Raw genomic sequence first — 22,246 nt, 5'->3', positions numbered from 1 at the left:
TCTCCTCTAGGGGGAAATCGGATGAAAACGGACCGCCTGTCCATTTTCATCCGATCTCCCAGACGGATGGAAAATAGGGTCACCATCCGTCTGGATTTGGCAGGCAGGATTGGATCGGTTAACAGGGGGAGTCAGCAGACATGTCACCGCCGACATCCGCCGCTCCATAGGGCTGAATGGAGCGTCCCATCAGGCGGACCTGATCAGAAAGCCTGTATTGAAAAGGGCCTTAAGCATGTCAATTTAGAGCAATCCCGTGCCTTTTGCATTCTGCCTGCTTTACCTTAAAGAGTCCACCCAGCTCTTATAATTGACTACAGAACAACTGCTATCTATGTTGCGGAGATAAGAAGAGGGGGATGGATTCAGTGGTTTAACACAAGGCAACTGAATAGTAAATATGCTGTAAATCCACAACATTAGGAGGGGAGTGCATTTCTAGTAAATTAAAAAGGTATTTTTCTGTATTTTTTTTTTTTTAATCTATATACACAAATGTTTTGCCTTTCATTTCTATTTTAAACTGAATGAGTTGTTTTACAAGGTGAGGGTTTACATATACTTTAAAAGGAATAAAACAAAGGGAAATGTGAATGTATTGCAGATATACTGTATATGTTCTTTTGCCTGAACATAAAGTATCAAGTTGATACCTTCAGCCACAACATCTGCATAGATTCTGTATGTTCTACCTTTGCTTGTGTGCAGCTCCTCACACAGTCTATAAACATACTGGTAACTAAATGGCTTTGTGACTAAACTGGCCCTATAGGGCAGGTGTAGGCAAACCCGGGGCCCTCCAGCTGTTGCGGAACTAAAAGTCCCATCAATGCCTCTGCAATCATGGGAAATGTAGTTCCACAACAGCTGGAGGGCCCAGGGTTGCCTACCCCCTTCTATAGGGTGTGTAATTGCACGACTGTAGCAGGGAAATTAGGCTAGGTGATCCTCTAGAGGTGGGGCCGATATGGACAGTTCTATGTACTCTGCAAAAAAAAAAGAATAATGTAAATTCAGGGAATAACATTTTTTCATTATGACCATTAACCTCTTCTACACATGGAGAAGCCAGTTGTAATGTTCAATCATAACAACCCATCCCGCTTCTAACCTGTCAAAGAAGGAGGCCAGTAACCGGCGAAGTAGGACCTTGTGGCGTGTTCCAGCGCTGATATGGCAGTTCATCAGCTGAGCACGGGTGATAAACACATTGGTTCCTGAGATGGTAAGAAAGCAGAAATGATGACCACAAACCTTAACAGGTCAAAATATGAATAATATTTTTGTACCAATCCTAAGAGTTTAACCACCGGAGTATTGGTTTAGATTTGTTATTCTAGATTTATTTTCTTCATCATCTTCTGTATTGTAGTAAAACAGCTTTAAAAAACAAAAAGAAACAAAAAAAAAAAAACAAAAGAAACAAAAAAAACACAACACACACCATAGGCGCACCTTAGAAACAAATAGAATTTAGCTTTTGTCCCTCCAGTAGTAGCAGGAAGTGCCCCTGTGTCCAGACTATAGGGCATTAAACTGCATTCAAGAATTTATTATTAACAAGCAGGAAGAGAGCTTGAAGGCAAGCCACCACTAACCTCTCTAACTGCAGCCACTGTGAAGTGATTCATTCTTAAAGATCACAACAGAGACTCCAAGATTTAAGTTTCTGAGAGCTTAAAAACATCTGGTTGGTAGACTGCCAAGATTCTGCTTTCAATGAAAAATAGCAGAGAGATTCCTGTGCCACTGTTGTGAGCTTTGAAGAGGAATTTATCCACAATGCCTATAGATACAGAAGTGAATGAGGGATTTATAAGGGTCACACAATTTATGGACCGTTCTGAGCCCAATGGACCAGTGCAGAACCTCAGTTCAGCTACAATATCTTAGAACAAAGTGGGGCCAACATGTGGTCAACCTAAGTAGATACATAGCAGCTTGTTGTTAGAAAACAGAGGAGCATATAAAGAGCCAGCAGTACGTACCCGTCACCAGTTCTATCTTCTCAGCAGGATCTCCTTCTTCGTAGAGTTTTGGATGACAACGGTTCCCAATCTGGCTGATGAGCTCAGCTGGTAGTGTGGCCAGGTCCTGCTTGACACGAACGCGGTTCCTCGAGTCTGAGAAGACCGGATCAGGCAAAGCCTCCACCTTCTCAGCTGAAGAATTCAAAGAATATTCTAATGGTAAGAGGACAAGGGCACACAGGTTATACATTGCACAGTCAAGGAAAGGCAAATCTGCACACCGAGACCGACGACCATGGACTTGAACTCACTAAAGCCGACAAGACCACACAACAATCAGCATCAACTGATTTATAAAAGGGACAACACACACACACCAAGTACGACAACCAGCGACACATACAAATGCACAAAAACATATGCAAAGCTCCCATTAAATTACATGTTCTACTGAGTTTCTAAGTACAAGGAGGTCTTCATCACCTCCACAGGCATCAGATTTGTTTCTGCAAATTTTAAAGTGCAATTATTTTTTTCCCCCCAGTTTAACCAACAGAAAAGGTAAATCACAGCACCTGCAAAAGTTTGGCACCTTGTCAATAAAAAAAAAAAAAAAAAATTACCTTCTGAAGTATATTATACTTAACCAAGTCTATTATCTAGGTCCCTCTCCAGAGTGTGTTGTGAACTGATAATCCAGCGATGTAGACATGCCCGTGCCAGACAGTCCCTGACATTCCCCTCACACTGCCAGAATCTCCCGCAGAATCTTCTTGATCCTGAGTGGATCCTGGCGCTAGATAACCAATAGCAATTGTCCACATCACGCTGGTGGCAATGTGACCCAACCTCCTGTACTCAGAGAAGATTTGGGACCAGAAAGTCATGTCACAGAAGGAGATTTTTATTATTTTTATGCCAGTAATTAGAGGGCTGTAGGGGGTATAGGAGAAAAAACAGCCAGGAGTTCAAGTAGAACTATAGGTAAAACTTTTTTTTCCATTCTGGATAGAGCAAGCAAGGCTTATAACACCCATGGATTTTTTTTTTTTATCTAAAGAGATTTACCTTCACTACAACTTAAAGTTAATTTTGGATAAACAAGGGAGGGTTATAACCTGTCAGATATTTGTTTTCGCCATCTGTGTCCCTTTGCAGAGATTTCACTTCACTTCTTGTTCTATAGCCAAACAGGAAGCGAGAGGAAATCCCTGCAAATTAAGGAAATTCCTTGGGGACCCCCCAGGTCTCCACAACTAGTGTCCCCATTGGAAGATTTCCCTGCTATTACTTTTCTGGGGACAACCCAAAATTTGGAATTTTCTTTTACTTTCAATGATAATGGTAAACAGGACAAAGAGAGGGTGAATCTCCCTAATGGGGAGACAGACCGCAATAAAAAATTACAGGAGTTCTAATCCATCTCCACTATCCAAAACAAAAAAAGTTTGGCCTTTAGTTATACTTTTAGCTTCAATTCGTTTCTTTACCCATTTTTTCCATTTTTTTCCCCCCAAGCTTTTTATCCTGCCAGTTACAGCCTCTATTGCTACTGTCTTAGGATGGCAACACTGCCTGGTTGGCTTTCTAAGCAAAAGTAAGGTTGTCACCTTTAGAATGCAAGTAGGCATGCTCAGCTAGTAAGAACAAGTAAAGGACAGACCTTCTGTTTCAGCAGCAGCCCTTCCTTCCTGCGCGGTTCCCAGGCTTGAAACCATACGTCATTACATTTGACCGTGAACCTACAACCAGACTGGATCTGGGAAGGTCTGTAAATACGTAAACATAAAAAAAATACCTGGCACTAGGAATAATGGGTACAACTCCTCATGGGTTTCTTGCAGATGGGCAGTTGGGGGGGGGTGGTATAAACGGGCGGCTGAGCCCCTCGGTCAACCACCTGATCTGTAAACTAACATCCAGACATCGATGTTCACATGCTGTGTCGTTTTTAACTTGGGCTGAGTTCTCATTTAATACCGGCTTTTTCTCCCTTTTTTCCCAACAGTTCACTTCTATTGCAAGGTCCCAGGTCGTCTTGCATGCAATAATAATTACTAGCGTCCAGAAATAATTCTGCATTGACTGCTTGCCGACTGCCTCACATAAGAGTATGGAGGTAGAACAGCTATCTTCAGCTGGATGACGTATCCAATCCGCGATCCAGCACTTCCGGGTGGGGGTTGGGGGGGTGCTCGCACGCACACGCTGGCTGTGTAGGGTGTAAAACCCAGCACATCCCTTAGTAAAAACAGCACACAGTGAACGCACCAAGCACTGTTAGGCACACATTTAACCCCTTGACTGCCGCAATGTTAACCCCTTCCCAGCCAGTGTCATTAGTACAGTGACAGTGCATCTTTTTACCACTGACCACTTTATCAGTGTCACTGGTTTCCATAAAGTGTCAAAAGTGTCAGTGCCAGATTGCCCGCCATTCTATCCCAGTCCTGCTAAAAGTCGCTGATCGCCATTACTAGTATATATATAAAAATATATATATATATATATTGAAAATGAAAATTCCATTATATATACCATAGAGCTTGTCAACACTATGGGGTTGATTTACTAAAGGCAAATCCACTGTGCACTACAAGTGCACTTGGAAGTGCAGTCGCTGTAGATCTGAGGGGGACATGCAAGGAAAATAAAAAACAGCATTTTAGCTTGTACATGATTGGATGATAAAATCAGCAGAGCTTCCCCTCATTTCAGATCTTCCCCTCAAATCTAAAGTGACTGTACTTCCAAGTGCACTTGTAGTGCAAAGTGGATTTGCCTTTCGTAAATCAACCCCCATAACTTTTGCACAAACCAATCAATATACGCTTATTGGGATTTTTCTTACCAAAAGTATGTAGCAGAATACATATTGGTCTAAATTTATGAAGAAATTAGTTTGAATGTTTTTATTATTGGATATGTTTTAGAGCTGCATGATTAATCGTAATAAAAAAAAAAAAAAAATCGATATCGATTCAACCTCCCTCACGATGTAGCATTTACATGATTCATTCATGTAAGTGCAGAGCCATTCTATTCTATTCACTCAGAGCTGTCAAAAAAAAAAAAAAAGCCAGCAAATGTTAATCAACATTGTCAGCGCTGTCTTTCTTCATTTATTTCTTTCATGTTTACATTTCTCAATTAGACAGCAGCTAGACAGGATTATTTAAGTACTATCACCTCAGCATGGTCTAATTCTGTTTTTTAAAGTATCTTTTAGTTATTAGATCAGGGATAAGGGATGAACTTTGGTCTGTTAAAGAGGTCAGTTTAAAGCGGAGCTTCACCAAAAAGTGGAACTTCTGCTTATTCGTCCCCCCACCCGGTTGCCACAATTAGCACCTTTCAGGGGGGAGCAGAGAAAGAGGGCCTGTTTTTGACAGGTACCCTTCCCCACTTCCAGAGACGACGCCGTCTCTCAGAAGTTTTGCCCCCCCTCCTCCGCCGATCAAAGTAGAAAGCGCAACGTGCAAACGCAGTGGGAAACCGGCTGTGAAGAAGAAAGGCTTCAGTGCCGGGTTCCCTTATCAGGAATGGCGGCAGCTGCACCCGACAGCCGACCCGAAGATCAGATGGGGTGCTGACATCGCGGGCTCCCTGGACAGGTAAGTGTCCTTATATTAAAAGTCAGCAGCTGCAGTATTTGTAGCTGGTGACTTTCAATTTTTCGTGGAGGGCGGATCTCCTCTTCAACCACTTAAAGACTAAACCTTTTTCTGACACTTGTTGCTTAAAAGGAGTATTTTCAGCTGGAAGATTACTTAGAACCTCCAAATTATAATTATAATATATATATATATATATATATATATATATATATATATATATATATATATATATATATATATATATATATATATATATATATATATATATATATATTTTAGCAGAAACTCAAGAAAGTGGTTGTTGCAATATTTTATGTCACGCGGTATTTGTGCAGCGGTCATTCAAATGCATTTTCAATTAATAAAAAAATAAACAGTAAAGAAAGCCCAATTTTTTAGTATAATGGTGAAGATAATGTAAAAGATGAGGTTACGCCGTGAGAATCGTGATCTTTATTTTAAGCAGAAAAAAAAATCATGATTCCCATTTTAGCCAGAATCGTGCAGCACTAATTTATTTATTTTATTTGTTTATAGACAAAAAAAAAAAAAAAAACAGTGGTGATCAAATACCACCAAAAGACAGCTCTGCTTGTGGGGAAAAAAAATGATATAGAATTGAATTTGTGTACAGCGTTGCATGACCGCGCAATTGTCAGTTGAAGTAACGCAGTCCCAAAAAACAAAAAAATGGCCTGGTCATGAAGGGAGGTAAAACTTCTGGAGGTCAAGTGGTTAAAGGCAGCAGAATAAGGTTCCTGTCCATCTCAGAGGTTTAGGTATTCCCAACCAACTTTGTGTGTTTCAACTCCTCACATTACATTTTTTACAATATAAAATAAATAAAAATCCAGCAGGAATGATGAAGGTCCCTCACAATGGGCACAACAGGTGTGCGGACTCAGGAACTCAACATAGACAGCTCACCAAGAGTGCCAATGAGATAAGAACTGCCCAACATCTACTAAACACTGAAAACTTTCTATTTTGTGGCCTGATTATTCTTTTCACTTCGAGAAATAAGCAAACCATGTAACTTTGTCAAAGGCGGTACCATATGACGCAATATATCTATAGATAACACAATCACACAGTCTGGAAAATACAACATCAACATCTGTACTCCCAAAGCAACAAGAAACTTAAAAACTGGAATTGGTTGTGAACTATTAAAAAAAAAAAAAAAAAAAAAAAATGGAGACTATTTCTATATATCTTAAAAATGCTAGCTGCCTGGCTGTTGGGGATGAACCGCTCCTCAATCTCCTCAATCCTTTTAGCAACTGATATGGAACAGGTTTTCAGACCAGGAAAGTCCAGGAACGGTCAAACACCTTGTTCTAGGGTCAGTGGCTCAAAGGATTGAAACCAGAGGGTCAGAATGAAAGCCGGGCAATAAGCTTTTTTTCTTTTTTTTTTTCTTTTTTTTTGGAGGGACAGTTAAAGACTAAGTTCACTGTTTTTTTCCTTTTCGAAATTCCAGCACCCCCCCCCCCCCCCCCCCCATGTACCAATATAGCATTAACCACTTGCTTACTGGGCACCTAAACCCCCCTCCTGCCCGGACCAATTTTCAGCTTTTAGCACTGTCACTCTTTGAACGACAATTGCGCGGTCATACTACACTGTACCCAAATGACATTTTTATCATTTTATTCCCCCACAAATAGAGCTTTCTTTTGGTGGTATTTGATCACCTCTGGGTTTTTTTGTTTTTTTTTTTAAATGTTTAAAAAGACCGAAATTAAAAAAACAAAAAAAAAAAAAAAAAATACAAAACCATTTTATATTTTGTTAATAAATTTTGCAAACAGGTAATTTTTCTCCTTCATTGATGTACACTGATGAGGCTGCACTGGTGGGCACTGGTGAGGCTGCACTGGTGGGCACTGGTGAGGCTGCACTGGTGGGCACTGGTGAGGCTGCACTGGTGGGCACTGGTGAGGCTGCACTGGTGGGCACTGGTGAGGCTGCACTGGTGGGCACTGATGGGCGGCAGTGATGGGTGGCACTGATTGGTGGGCATTGATAGGTGGCACCGATTGCTGGCACGTATATGTACTGGATTGGCTGTCATTGGCTGACAGCTGATCACATGGTAAGGGGCCAGGATTGACCCCTTACTCCGATCTGTGATCACCCGAGTCTCGCTGACTCAGTGATCATAGCACGCGCCCTGCAGGGGGCGCGCAGGGAGCGTGCAAAGGGGAGGGCGTCTATTGACGGCCTCCCGGCAAAGTAGATCTGAAGGGGTTAATGTACTTATTTTGCAAAAATAAAACCGATTTCCATTTATTCTACCCACACTTACCTCACTCTCTTCATGATTGTTGAAAAACCCTGCTCCATTACTTCTGCCTTACTTTCTAGACAGACTGACAGACTTTAGGTAATGACACAGGAAGGAGTTGACCAGCTGAGGGTGGATGATGCAGGGTATGTTCCGTCAGATTAGGCGACCTGTCAAATCTTGTAACAGAAGTGACGTTCCGTCACGGCCATCTTGATACACCCCGCACTCAACCGCATTAAGCCTAAAAGTCTGAAGTCGCCAAGTGAACATCTTTTTACACGCACCGAAGTCTTGCATTTCACACTTATTTTTACCAATAAACTGATCTTATATCGTGAAATACAGTATTTAGAAGTCCGTGACACTGTTTTGATGTAGAATTTTAAAAGCGGCAGTCTTCTGTGAGATTATCATAGGTGTGAGATCAGCAGGCATGCCGCTGCTTTTAAAATTGAACATCAAAACAGTGTCACAGAGTTCTAAATACTGTATTTCACGATATAAGCTCAGTTTACTGTTAAAAATAAGTGCGAAATGCAAGACTCCGGTGAGTGTAAAAAGATGTCCGCTTGGTGACGTCAGACTGTAGGCTTAATGTGGCCGAGTGCGGGGTGTACCAAGATGGCCGTGATGGAACGTAACTTCCGTTTACGAAATCTGACGGGTCACCTAATCTGACGTAACAGGGTGTGTGCTAATGAGATCAGCTTGTCAACTCCTTCCTGAGTCATGACCTAAGGTCTGTCCAGGAAGTAAGGCAGAAGTAATGGAGCAGGGTTTTTAAACATCCTTGAAGAGAACATTCATGAAAGTGGTTTTATTTTTGCAAAATAAGTACATTAATGCTATACTGGTACATAGGGGAGCTGGAATTTAGAGGCGAAAAAAAAAAGTGACCAAAGGTGAACTTGGCCTTTAAGCAATAGTTGCCTCCAAAAAAATACACCAGAGTAGACAACCTCCAAACCACACACCTAAAGTCAGAGACCGCCAACATATCTAGCAATTGTGTACACATATAGACAATAATGACCACACAGGCACACACTTAGGGCTCATGCACACTGCATCTCAAAGAAGCAGCTCCTATAGGCTTTTGAGTTTTTCCAGCTCTCATTTTCTTCTGCCTGGAAACTCCCCTCCATGTTAGCTAATGTGTCCATGTACACTAGGGCTTTTTTTTTTTTTTAGGAGTTTACAGGCAGAAAAAAAAACGCTCAAACTCATGTTCTTGAGGGGAGCTGTTGAGCAGAAAAGATGCCTAAATCCCTGAAAAAGCTCAAAAAAAAGCTTGAAAACGTACAAAAAAAAAAAAAATTATTATTAAATAATAATAATAATAATATTATGAGGGTAAGGTTTGTGAAAAAATAAAACGCTTATGCTCAAAAAAGCTCAAAGAATCTCAATAAAAACATGCAAAAGAGCACAAAAAAAGTACAAGCTTCTTCAAGCTTTTGGCACAGAAATATAAGCTCAAACTCCTGTAAAAGCAGCTATTTTGTTTGAGCTGCAGTGTGCATGAGCCCTTAATGCACACTTTGAATACATGCACTCATTTATCAACCTAACTTTCAGCAACCGAACAGATCCAAACTCACCCTGTTGGAGAATAAACGTTAGAATCTGATTGGCTGGTGTAGTAGGTTAGATAAGACTATAAAATATACACTCATAAACAGGGAGACAATAGTTAACACAGACACACACCAAGGCAATAATCAATGGTGAACACTGAACACCTAGAAACCATCAAGTCACATCTATACGCAATGGCAAAATTTCAAGATCAAGATAACACTTTCCACCTCCACAATTAGGAAATTAAGGTTCCCCTGCACAATGCAACATGCTATGAAGAATGTTAAACTAAGTTCACACTGCTGACATTATGCAAAGCCCCCGCTGTCAAACCAAGAGGTCACCTAGAGCTCCAGGGGAGCCACTGACGGCTCCGGTCCCCGCTAACCATGGTGCTCCTCCAAAGGCTCCAGTCCCCACCAACCATGTTGTGCCTCCAGTCCCCACTAACCGTGGTGAGCCTCCCACGGCTCCAGTCCCCACTAACCGTGGTGAGCCTCCCACGGCTCCAGTCCCCACTAACCGTGGTGAGCCTCCCACGGCTCCAGTCCCCACTAACCGTGGTGAGCCTCCCACGGCTCCAGTCCCCACTAACCGTGGTGAGCCTCCCACGGCTCCAGTCCCCACTAACCGTGGTGAGCCTCCCACGGCTCCAGTCCCCACTAACCGTGGTGAGCCTCCCACGGCTCCAGTCCCCACTAACCGTGGTGAGCCTCCCACGGCTCCAGTCCCCACTAACCGTGGTGAGCCTCCCACGGCTCCAGTCCCCACTAACCGTGGTGAGCCTCCCACGGCTCCAGTCCCCACTAACCGTGGTGAGCCTCCCACGGCTCCAGTCCCCACTAACCGTGGTGAGCCTCCCACGGCTCCAGTCCCCACTAACCGTGGTGAGCCTCCCACGGCACCAGTCCCCACTAACAGTGGTGAGCCTCCCACGGCTCCAGTCCCCACTAACCGTGGTGAGCCTCCCACGGCACCAGTCCCCACTAACAGTGGTGAGCCTCCCACGGCTCCAGTCCCCACTAACCGTGGTGAGCCTCCCACGGCACCAGTCCCCACTAACCGTGGGGAGCCTCCCACGGCACCAGTCCCCACTAACCGTGGGGAGCCTCCCACGGCTCCAGTCCCCACTAACCGTGGGGAGCCTCCCACGGCTCCAGTCCCCACTAACCGTGGGGAGCCTCCCACGGCTCCAGTCCCCACTAACCGTGGGGAGCCTCCCACGGCTCCAGTCCCCACTAACCGTGGGGAGCCTCCCACGGCTCCAGTCCCCACTAACCGTGGGGAGCGGGAGCCTCCCACGGCTCCAGTCCCCACTAACCGTGGGGAGCCTCCCACGGCTCCAGTCAACAGTAGTAGTGGTGAGCCTCGCTCAGCTCCAGTCCTCACTAGTCATGGTGCGCCTCCCATGGCTCCAGTCCCCACTAGCCGTGGTGAGCCTCCGACGGCTCCAGTCCCCCGTATCCGTGGTGAGCCACTGACCATAGGAAACCAATCAAAGCATTTTCTGATCATGTGCGATTACTAGTTTAGCTATGATATTTGAACAAAGCCAGGAAAAAAAAAAAAAAAAAAAAAGTACACTCCAGGGCTTGACAAATGAAAGGGCCAAGTCGTCACTGCGACCGGAAACCACGTCCTGCCAGTCCACCCACCCGATCTTCTCCCCCAATCCCCGCACTCAGGACTGGGACAAGGGGCAGGGGACAGGAGAAGTGTCAGCGTCAGAGAGAGTCAGGAGAAGGTGCGGGCTTCTCTGTGCTCTCTCCCATCCTATCAGTGGAGCACTCCTCCATACAGCAGATTACACAGGATCCCTCTTAGCTCGAACGGTGCACGGCTTAATTACCCGCCGCCTACCTAATTTCTGGGAGATGAGCAGTCTTTGGAGGAGATGGGGGGGGGGGGTGTAATCCAGCTGTGTACCATTCAGATGCAATCTAGAGCTCTGTTATGACAGAAGTGGGGGGAGCACAGAGAGCCTGCACCTCCTCACTACTCCTGTAGTTCCCACCTGTAAGATTGGAAGGATTTGGAGAAGATTTGTGCTAGTGGGGGTGAATTGGGGAGGGATTTGTGCTAGGAGGGGAGATTTTGGGGATTTGTACTAGAAGGAGAGATTGGGGGGGGGGGGGGGGGTTATGCTAGAAGTGGGTATTTAGGGAATAGGATTTATGCTGGGGGGGGGGGGGGGGGTTGGGGGAAACTGGCTTCTAACTTTTTAAGCTGGCTCCTAGATTCAAAGCATATTTGTCAAGCCCTGGTCTGGTACACTCACAAAAGAACTAAAGAAATGCTAAAGCCTTGTACACATTAAAGGGTTTTATTTTCGTGCAAACCTGACAGCTCTGGTCAGGAGCCGCTGTACTAACCACACAAGGTTAGTCCAGTGATCTCCCCCACTGAGCTGTTGTGTTCTGACAGGGGAAAGCCCCAGCCAGAACACTCCAATCAGCACGCTCTGCCATTGGCTGAGAGCGCTGATCGGGAGACAGTCAGCTGAGCATGCACAGCCGGCTTCTGACGGTGAGACCGACTTACACACTGACAGAACAGCGGCTGGTATGTGAATTGGGACATGGGACTTGCAAATAATAAGGTAAGCATTATCTCAATTTTGCTGCAAAATTGGAAATACACTTTAAGTGTATATAAACCCACATTACATTTTGATTTTGCTTGCCATCATGCATGGTAGTATATCATATTCCTAACCACTTCCCTACCAGGCCAATTCTGGCATTTCTTTCCTACATGTAAAAATCATAATTTCTTTGGCTTCTAAATAACTCAGAACCCCCCAAACATTATTATTTAGTAGAGACCCTAGAGAATAAAATAATGGTCTCTGTAATATTTTATGTCACACGGTATTTGTGCAACTATTTTTCAAATGCAATTTTTTGGGAAAAAATGCACTTTAATTTTAATGCAAAAAACAAAATATAAAACTCAATTATAGTAAGGTATAAAAGATGATGTTATACTGAGTAAATAGATACCCAACATGTCACGCTTTGAAACTGCGCACGCTCGTGGAATGGGGCCAAACTACAGTAATAAAAAAAATCTCCATAGGTGACAGTTTACATTTTTTTTTTTTTTTTTTTTTTTTTACAGGTTACCAGTTTAAAGGAGGCCTAGCGCTAGAATTATTGCTCTCGCTATAAAATTTGTGCTGATACCTGTGTGATGCGAACACCGTTTACATATGCAGGTTCAAACTACGTATGCGTTTGCTTCTGCTCGCGAGAATGAGAGGATGTAGATGCTTTAAAATATATTGTTCACTTTGATTGTTAAATTGATTAATTGATTGTGGACTATATATTACTGTATGTATAATCATTTGGTAGGCATGACTCTCTGAACAAGGGCGTGATCTACAAAAGCCCAAAAACATTTACATATCATGTATGCCTGATTTTTGGATGTCATGTTGATGTCCTTTTGAAGAAACTTTTCTAAATAAACTGTTTGTGCAGCAATCCCATCTTTTGAACTTTTTCTATATTGAAGCCTGTGGGAAGGCTCGATTGCTTAGCACAACCAACTAAGACTGACGTGCACCTCACCCTTTGGAATATATATATATATTTGATCCCTGCTTTCCGGGGAGGAATGGCAGTGTTTAAATCTGCTAGAGCTGGAAGTGATGTCATGATGTCACTTCCAGCCTCCCAGAATCATAGATATGGCTGGGTATCATCCAGCTCAGGGCCAGCGCTATGGTAACCAGCGGCCGGGTCGGATCGGATCTCCGGCTCCCCAATCGCACAGGAGATCTCAGAGAGGCGCTGTTGGGCGGTGGAGGACATCTCTTCCCACTGCTTCTAAAAGCAATCTAGTAGCTCGTCAGCCACTAGGATGCTTTTACGAGAGAGGGAATCGCCGGCTGAAAACAAAGATATCTGGACGATGCCTATAGCTGGCGGCTTCATCCAGATTTCTCCACTTCCTGCCCGTAGGAAAACATATGATGCCCTGGACTTGAAGTGGTTAAAGCTGAATTCCAAGTATATTGATTTTAAACATAAAACCAAAATCAATATGTGGTATTGCGCTCTAGGTAGTGCTTAAATTGATATAGCATACATAATATCCCTAATCATAAACATAAAGTGCACAAGGGCAATCAATATAAAGTGCAAGTGCTAAACATAGTCACACAAATAAATATTGCGTGAAAGTTAATGTAAGAATGAAAATACATGTATATAAATCATGGGTGAAGTTCTTGGTAGCATAAAAAAAAAAAAAAAAAAAGTCCGCCGTATTAGTTTACTACCCCTTGGGACTCCCAAGAAAATGGCCGCCCGGTATAACTATTAACTGTTTTATACCTATATATTTTTGTCTGTATTTGGGGTTCTATCAGATGTCTTCCATTGATTTTGCCACTATTTCATTCACAGTGCCTTGAGAGTCGCTGTGATTGTAAGAAGCCAGCTGAACTATAGGGACGTTGCAGCTTGTATAACCGCTACAAATATCCACAAAAAAAGGCCACTATACTGTATATGGACGTGCGGCTACAAGAGAATAGCCACTTGTCTATGCCTACTCACATTGCTATTTAAGAACACTTCCAAAGCCCATCTTCTATCCCTGATGAAGTCACGTGATCGTGACGCTACGCATTGGAACGGATAGGCACCCGAAGTGACATCAGGTTGCGAGCTCGCCGCTCGTGGTGCTGTGTTTTGCTTGTTTGTTTTAAATGTGAGTACATTCAGCTCCTTGTTTTAATAAAACGTACCTTTTTTAAACTTACCTTATGATTTGGACCTCCATTCCATTGGACCTCACTGGCCGTGGCAGGAATTTGGAATACCTTGTCATGGTAGTATCTTCTCATGCTGTTACCTTACAGCAGTAAGGTAAGGGACCACCTTACATAGAGGTGTAATTGACACTGAAGATTCCTTATTGCCTGTTTTTGGATTTGCACCAACTGCTATTTTGTATAGCGGCCACCATCTTATTTCACTGTTTTAAGGACTTTTTTTTATACTACCAAGAACTTCACCCATTAATTATATATACATGTATTTTCATTCTTGCATTGACTTTCACGCAATATTTATTTGTGTGACTATGTTTAGCACTTGCACTTTATATTGATTGCCCTTGTGCACTTTATGTTTATGATTAGGGATATTATGTATGCTATATCAATTTAAAGAGTTCTTACCTTTTACCTCTTACCTCAGACACTTAGCTGTCCCAGGGTCCAGCGATGCGGGGGAACGAAGCCCCGCTCGTCTCCCCCTCTTCTCTGCGGCGCCAGCATGGTCACTGTGGACGCCCGGCTGTGGCTTCACAGCCAGGTACCCTCTGCACATGCACGAGCTGCGCTGCGATTTGCCAGGCAATCATCTGGGACCTGTGACGTGTCCCAGATGATTGCCGAGAAGGGGGGGGGTTTGGGGTGATCTTACTTGCGGTGCCCCAGGAGGAAGTGGAAGCTGCAACCCTGTAAAAAGAGGGTTTCCGCTCTCCCACCCCCCCAAAAAAATTACATGCCAAATGTGGCATGTCAGGGGGTCACCTTCACTTAAAGTGGAAGTTCCATTTTTGGGTGGAACGAAGCTTTATGCACTACCTAGAGCGCAATACCACATATTGATTTTGATTATATTACATGTTTTTTTCTGGTTGATCCATTCGGTGTTTGCTGGATTGTATCCTTGCCTTTTAGGCAGCGTGGGAATACTCTTCCTTCTACAGTATTTTATACATAGTTACATTGGTCCAAAGTGGACCAATGTATCTCTGTATATACCATACCTGGCCGATGCTCCAGGAATCTGGAAATTAATGAAGTAGACACCGCTACTCCAGTTATTTCCACTTGCTTCCTGTGCCGAGAGGCTGTCCTGCTGCGTTCTGAACACAAGAGGTAAGCCGCTGGGTATGGGCACCATTCAGACAATACTTTGCTTTTTCTGAATCATTGCAAAACATTATCTGATGGGACGAGGTGGAGAGTGTTATGTCATACCTGGCATCAGCGCTGTGCTGTCAGTGTATAAATGGTATGTAAGGAAGATAGGGGGCGCTAGATACCATATTATTCAAGTGCTCTAAATAAATAAATCTCCTGCATTACCAAAAAAATGGAAATGTAAGAAAGCTAGGGGGCGCTAGATACCATACTATTCAAGTGCTTTAAATAAATAAATCTCCTGCATTACCAAAAAAATGAAAAACATAATAATGACAAATCATAATTAGATTACACATTGAAGTGCCCACAATAGTGAAAAAAATATATAGTGATTGATTGTCCACATAAAAAAGTGATTTGAAGTGGTTGAAGTGATATCTTTCAATAATATCCCAATCTTGTTGCTGTAAACAAAAGGTTTTCCATCACCAAAGGAAAATAAGAAAAGGAAAACACCTCGAAATAGTAGATATCTGCTTACCAGATACCAATGACTCCTTTAGTTAAAAAGAGAGTCACTAGCGCTTGTGCAGGGTTGTGCCTGCTCACATGGATGGCCGGACTGTGGTTGGTATTATAGGCATGGATCGTTCCCGTCAAGCTCATTCAAGATAGGATAAGGATACATAGGAAACAAAAACAGTCTCCATAGCGTAAAACCATTTATTTAAAAAGTAAACAAATTAAAAAGCCAAATGGCCGCTTACATTGGTGGGTGCCTACCCGGCACTGGGGCTGCTTGCATGTCAGGGTGACTTCGCAGTCAGAAAAAGCCTTTCATGTCTCCTCCACGCTGGCGTGCGTTCCAGCTTACACAGGGGGGCAGCCAAAGGATCCGGATGTTGTTGGGTGATAGGACATGTGACCACGTGGTCACATGTCCTATCACCCAACAACATCCGGATCCTTTGGCTGCCCCCCTGTGTAAGCTGGAACGCACGCCAGCGTGGAGGAGACATGAAAGGCTTTTTCTGACTGCGAAGTCACCCTGACATGCAAGCAGCCCCAGTGCCGGGTAGGCACCCACCAATGTAAGCGGCCATTTGGCTTTTTAATTTGGTTTACTTTTTTAATAAATGGTTTTACGCTATGGAGACTGTTTTTGTTTCCTATGTATCCTTATCCTATCTTGAATGAGCTTGACGGGAACGATCCATGCCTATAATACCAACCACAGTCCGGCCATCCATGTGAGCAGGCACAACCCTGCACAAGCGCTAGTGACTCTCTTTTTAACTAAAGGAGTCATTGGTATCTGGTAAGCAGATATCTACTACTTCGAGGTGTTTTCCTTTTCTTATTTTCCTTTGGTGATGGAAAACCTTTTGTTTACAGCAACAAGATTGGGATATTATTGAAAGATATCACTTCAACCACTTCAAATCACTTTTTTATGTGGACAATCAATCACTATATATTTTTTTCACTATTGTGGGCACTTCAATGTGTAATCTAATTATGATTTGTCATTATTATGTTTTTCATTTTTTTGGTAATGCAGGAGATTTATTTATTTAAAGCACTTGAATAGTATGGTATCTAGCGCCCCCTAGCTTTCTTACATTTCCATTTTTTTGGTAATGCAGGAGATTTATTTATTTAGAGCACTTGAATAATATGGTATCTAGCGCCCCCTATCTTCCTAACATTCCTTTTTTTGATTATCTATTTTTTTGATTATTCAAAAATTGGGGAGCAGCTTACACTGATTGTTTATATATTTCCACAAATTTTCTTTATTGTTGGGAATGTTTTCTTACTAGATGTATCACTAGTATATGTAATTCATATATATTATCTGCTATCGACACCACTGGCGCGAAGGTTTTTACTATTTTCTAGTGTATAAATGGTGCTTGCAGTAATCAGAGATCACTGCAATTGAATCAGTGGGGGGGGGGGGATGGGTCACACTAACATAGCCCCCAGGTCTGAGTGGAGCGACATGCTGACGTCATTGTTACGCTAGTGTCCTGGAAGGAACAGTTTTGTGTATGTGTGCCGGCCTACGCTTACAAATTAAGGCGCTTTATTTGCATCTATCTTGTAAGTGCAGCCTTTTATATACCATATATACTCGAGTATAAGTTGAGTTTTTCAGCACATTTTTTTGTGCTGAAAGTACCCCCCTCGACTTATACTCGAGTCAAGCACTTTTCTGCAGCAAAAAATTTCATTTTCCGAACCTACTTTGGGGCCCCATATATCAGGGCCACTTGGTGATGGGGTTCCTAGCACCAAGTGCCCCCGAGATACGGGGCCCCAAAATCGGTTTGGAAAATGTCATTCTTTGCTGCAGAAAAGTGCTTGACATTTTCTGAACTGACTTTGGGGCCCCGTATATCAGGGCCACTTGGTGTTAGGAACCCCAAGTTTGGTGTGCAAACACAGTGGACCTGGTACCATAACATATCCAAAGCTGAGGTTCCTAGCACCAAGTGGCCCCGAGATACGGGGCCCCAAAATAGGTTCGGAAAATGTCATTCTTTGCTGCAGAAAAGTGCTTGACATCTTCTGAACCGATTTTTGGGGCCCTGTATCTCAGGGCCACTTGGTGCTAGAAATCCCAGCTTTGGATATTTTATGGTGATACTCTGGGTATGCACACCAAATTTGGGGTTCCTAGCCCTAAGTGGCCCCGAGATACGTGGCCCCAAAGTCAGTCAAGTGTGTCCATCTGCAGCAATGTCATTTCGGGACACTTTGGGTTCAGAGACCCCAAATTTTGGCTGCAGCTAGGGGGCATATAGGAACACTTTACCGAGTTTGAAGTTCAGGGGACCTATGGCTGCAAATGGGCACAGTGAGGCTGCAAATGGGCATTGTTGACCCTCTATTCCACTTACAGTAGCTGTGCATTTCTCACCCTCGTCTTATACTCGGGTCAATACGTTTTTCCCATTTTTTTGTGGTAAATTAGGGCCTCGACTTATATTCGGAACAACTTATACTCGAGTATATACGGTATGTATAGTAAATTTTGGGATTTGACACAATGTGGAGCCTTTTCAGTTTTGGGGAACTCAAAATGATAATAGTGTTGGGAGGATTGATGTTCCAACTTTGAAGACCCTGGCTGGGTATGGAGCCACAAGTGTTTATGACCTTTTGTAATGAGAGGTCCACATAATTTGGTAGGCGAGCCTTTCAGCCTTAAGTGGTGGTGTTGATGCACAGGATCACACTCCAAGGTGGTGGATAGCAGTGAAACTCTACTAGAATACCTCACTTGTGGACTTGTGTTTATTTTTTTTCATGTTTTATATATTCAAATAGCGCAACTTTATAAAGTTATATGGTACATGCATAGTTAATGGTCCAAGGTGACAAACAACAGATTAGGGATATACAGTTGTGCTCATAAAATGTATGATTTTTTGGCAATTTTTCAGAGAATATGAATGAGAACACGAAAAAATTTCTTTCACTCATGGTTAGTGTTTGGCTGAAGCCATTTATTATCAATCAACTGTGTTTCCTGTTTTTAAATCATAATGGCAACAGAAACTACCCAAATGACCCTGATCAAAAGTTTACATACCCTGGTGATTTTGGTCTGATAACATGAACACAAGTTGACACAAAAGGGGTTTGAATGGCTATTAAAATGTAAGCATCCTCACCTGTGATCTGTTTACTTGCAGTGTGTGTGTGTGTGTGTGTGTGTGTGTGTGTGTGTGTGTGTGTATATACACACACACACACACACACACACACACATACATATATAAAGGTCAGTGAGTTTCTGGACTCCTGACAGACCTTTGCATCTTTCATCCAGTGCTGCACTGACGTTTCTGGATTCTGAGTCATGGGGAAAACAAAAAAGATTTGTCAAAGGATCTGCGGGAAAAGTTAGTTGAACTGTATAAAAACAGGAAAGGGATATAAAAAGATATCCAAGGAATTGAGAATGCCAATCAGCAGTGTTCAAATTCTAATCAAGAAGTGCAAAATGAGGGGTTCTGTTGAAACCAAACCACGGTCAGGTAGACCAACTAAAATTTCAGCCACAACTGCCAGGAAAATTGTTCTGGATCCAAAGAAAAAGCCACAAATAACTTCAGGTGAGACTCTCTGAAAACATGCGGTGTGGCCGTTTCAGGCTCCATGCACACTGGAGCTCAAAAAAGCTTTTCCTGGATGCCAGATTGCTGGCAGAAAACGCTGGTTGAAAAGCTTGCTTCCAACAGTGTTTTGTACTAGCGTTTATGTGCGGTTTATGGGCGTTTTTAATAAAAATGCACAGGGGACACTCCAAGAATCCCACAATGCATTCCCAAACTCCCACAATGCATTGAAAAAAATATAACGCCGAATGCTAATTAACACGTGTCTATCGGTGTTTGGCCTTTTTTTTGGTCAGAAAAACGGCACATTGAACGCGATTTTATGGCGTTCAGAGAACAGCCCATAAACTCCACTGCTGATAAAAGCTAAAAAAACGTCCATGTATGCATGGACACATAGGATATCAAGAGTGGAGGTTATGGGCTGTTAAAAAAAAATGCCCAAACTCCAAAAAAATGGCCGTTTATGAGCTCCAGTGTGCATGGAGCCTCAAGATGCACAATAAGGAGGCACTTGAAGAAAGATGGTCGATTCGCCAGAAGAAAGCCATTACTACACAAATGCCACAAAGTATCCCGCTTACAATACATGCCAAACAGCACAGAGAAAAGCCTCAAACCTTCTGGCACAAAGTCATTTGGAGTGATGAGACCAAAATTTAGCTGTTTGGCCACAACCATAAACGCTTCAATTGGAGAGGAGTCAACGAGGCCTATGATGAAAGGTACACCATTCCTACTGTGAAACACGGAGGTGGATCGCTGATGTGTGACCTATAAAAAGGCACAGGAAATCTGTCTAAAATTGTTGGCAATGAATGCAGTATGTTATCAAAAAATACTGGAAGAACATTTGCATTCGTCAGCCAGGAAGCTGCACATGGGACGTACTTGGACATTCCAACATGGCAATGATCCAAAACACAAGGCCAAGTTGACCTGTCATTGACTACAGCAGAATAAAGTGAAGGTTCTGGAGTGGCCATCTCAGTCTCCTGACCTCAATATCATTGAGCCACTCTGGGGAGATCTCAAATGTGCAGTTCATGCAACACAGCCCAAGAATTTACAGGAACTGGAGGCTTTTTACCAAGAGGAATGGGCAGCTTTACCATCTGAGAAGATAGAGAGCCTCATCCACAAATACCACAAAAGACTTCAAGCTGTCATTGATGTTAAAGGGGGCAATACACGGTATTAAGAACTGGGGTATGTAAACTTTTGATCAGGGTCATTTGTGTAGTTTCTGTTGCCATTATGACTTAAAAAGAGTAAACACAGTTGACTGATAATAAACACTAACCATGAGTAAAAGAAAAGTTTTTGTGTTATTCTCTGAAAAATGGCCAAGAAATCATAAATTCTGCCAGGGTATGTAAACTTATGAGCACAACTATATATAAAACATTAATTTTTTGTCACTTGGACTACCTAGCTCCTGACACTTGTTTGCCTCTACACATGCAAACTCTAAGACCAAAAAACTATAAAACATACAACAATCAGTGGCATCAACACCACTCCTGATGCATGGAAAGCACATATGGGGCATATGAACCATCCATATCACTGATTTACTCAATCATGGGAAGGAAAACATAACCAATTTCATTTGAAATAACAATAAAAATAAAAAATAACAAAACTAGGAGCTGGACTGGTAGGATTTGGTATGGCCAAATCCACATAGAGCTCCAACATTAGCTTGGTCAAAAATGGTATCAGATGATGGTGCTGTAAAAACTTTCAGCTAAACTTGATCAATTTTGGAGAACTCAGGAATGTTGGTCCCTATATATGGCAGATACATCTGGCTGGGAATAATATAGCCTACATGCAGCAAATGCACTATATTACCAAAAGTATTGGGACGCCTGCCTTTACACACACATGAACTTTAATGGCATCCCCGCCTTAGTCTGTAGGGTTCAATATTGAGTTGGCCCAACCTTTGCAGCTATAACAGCTCCCATCTTCTGGGAAGGCTGTCCACAAGCTTTAGGAGTGTGTCTATGGGAATGTTTGACCATCCTTCCAGAAGCGCATTTTTGAGGTCAAGCACTGATGTGGACGAGAAGGCCTGGCTTGCAGTCTCAGCTCTAATTCATCCCAAAGGTATTCTATCAGGTTGAGGCCAGGATTCTGTGCAGGCCAGTCAAGTCCCCCCCCCCCCCCCCCCCCAAACTCGCTCATCCATGTCTTTATGGACCTTGCTTTGTGCACTGGTGCACAGTCATGTTAGAACAGGAAGGGGCCATCCCCAAACGTTTCCCACAAAGTTACAAAGTTGAAGTATGAAATTGTCCAAATGTCTTGGTATGCTGACGCCTTAAGACCCCTTTCACACCGAGGCAGTTTTCAGGCGTTTTAGCGCTAGAAATAGCGCCTGAAAACTGCCTCCCATGCCGCCTGAATGTGAAAGCCCGAGTGCTTTCACACTGGGGCGGTGCGCTTGCGGGACATTAGGAAAAGTTCTGCAAGCAGCATCCTTGGGGCGGTTTGTGTCCCTGCCCATTGCAATGAAGGGCAGTGATTCAGAAGCACCACAACACGGGTGTTTTTAACCCCTTTTTTGGAGTTAAAAGTTCCCCGCTAGAGGCCGAAAAGCGCTGCTTAAACAGCGCTAACGCACGGGCAGCCCCAGTGTGAAAGGGGGTCTAAGATTTTCCTTCACTGGAACTAAGGGGCCAAGCCCAACCCCTTAAAAACAACCCCACACCATAATCCCCCCTCCACCAAATGATTAGGACCAGTGCACAAAGCAA

The 22,246-nt window shown here is 43.2% G+C and overlaps 1 protein-coding gene across 2 annotated transcripts in view; it reads right to left on the bottom strand.

Moving 5' to 3' along the window:
* The window catches only part of NACC1 (nucleus accumbens associated 1), a 60,174-nt gene that overhangs the window by 14,447 nt on the left and 23,481 nt on the right, over positions 1–22,246 (bottom strand). For both annotated transcript variants that reach the window (XM_073622734.1, XM_073622736.1), the window contains exons 4-5: positions 1,989–2,183; positions 1,112–1,217 (exon numbers count right to left, since the gene is read on the bottom strand). In XM_073622734.1, the coding sequence (XP_073478835.1) occupies positions 1,112–1,217; positions 1,989–2,183 (301 nt within the window). The remainder of the gene's footprint in view (positions 1–1,111; positions 1,218–1,988; positions 2,184–22,246) is intronic.

Source organism: Aquarana catesbeiana, linkage group LG03 (genome assembly GCF_042186555.1).
Source record: "Aquarana catesbeiana isolate 2022-GZ linkage group LG03, ASM4218655v1, whole genome shotgun sequence".
Lineage (NCBI taxonomy): Eukaryota > Metazoa > Chordata > Amphibia > Anura > Ranidae > Aquarana > Aquarana catesbeiana.
This window is presented reverse-complemented; position numbering and strand designations above follow the sequence as displayed.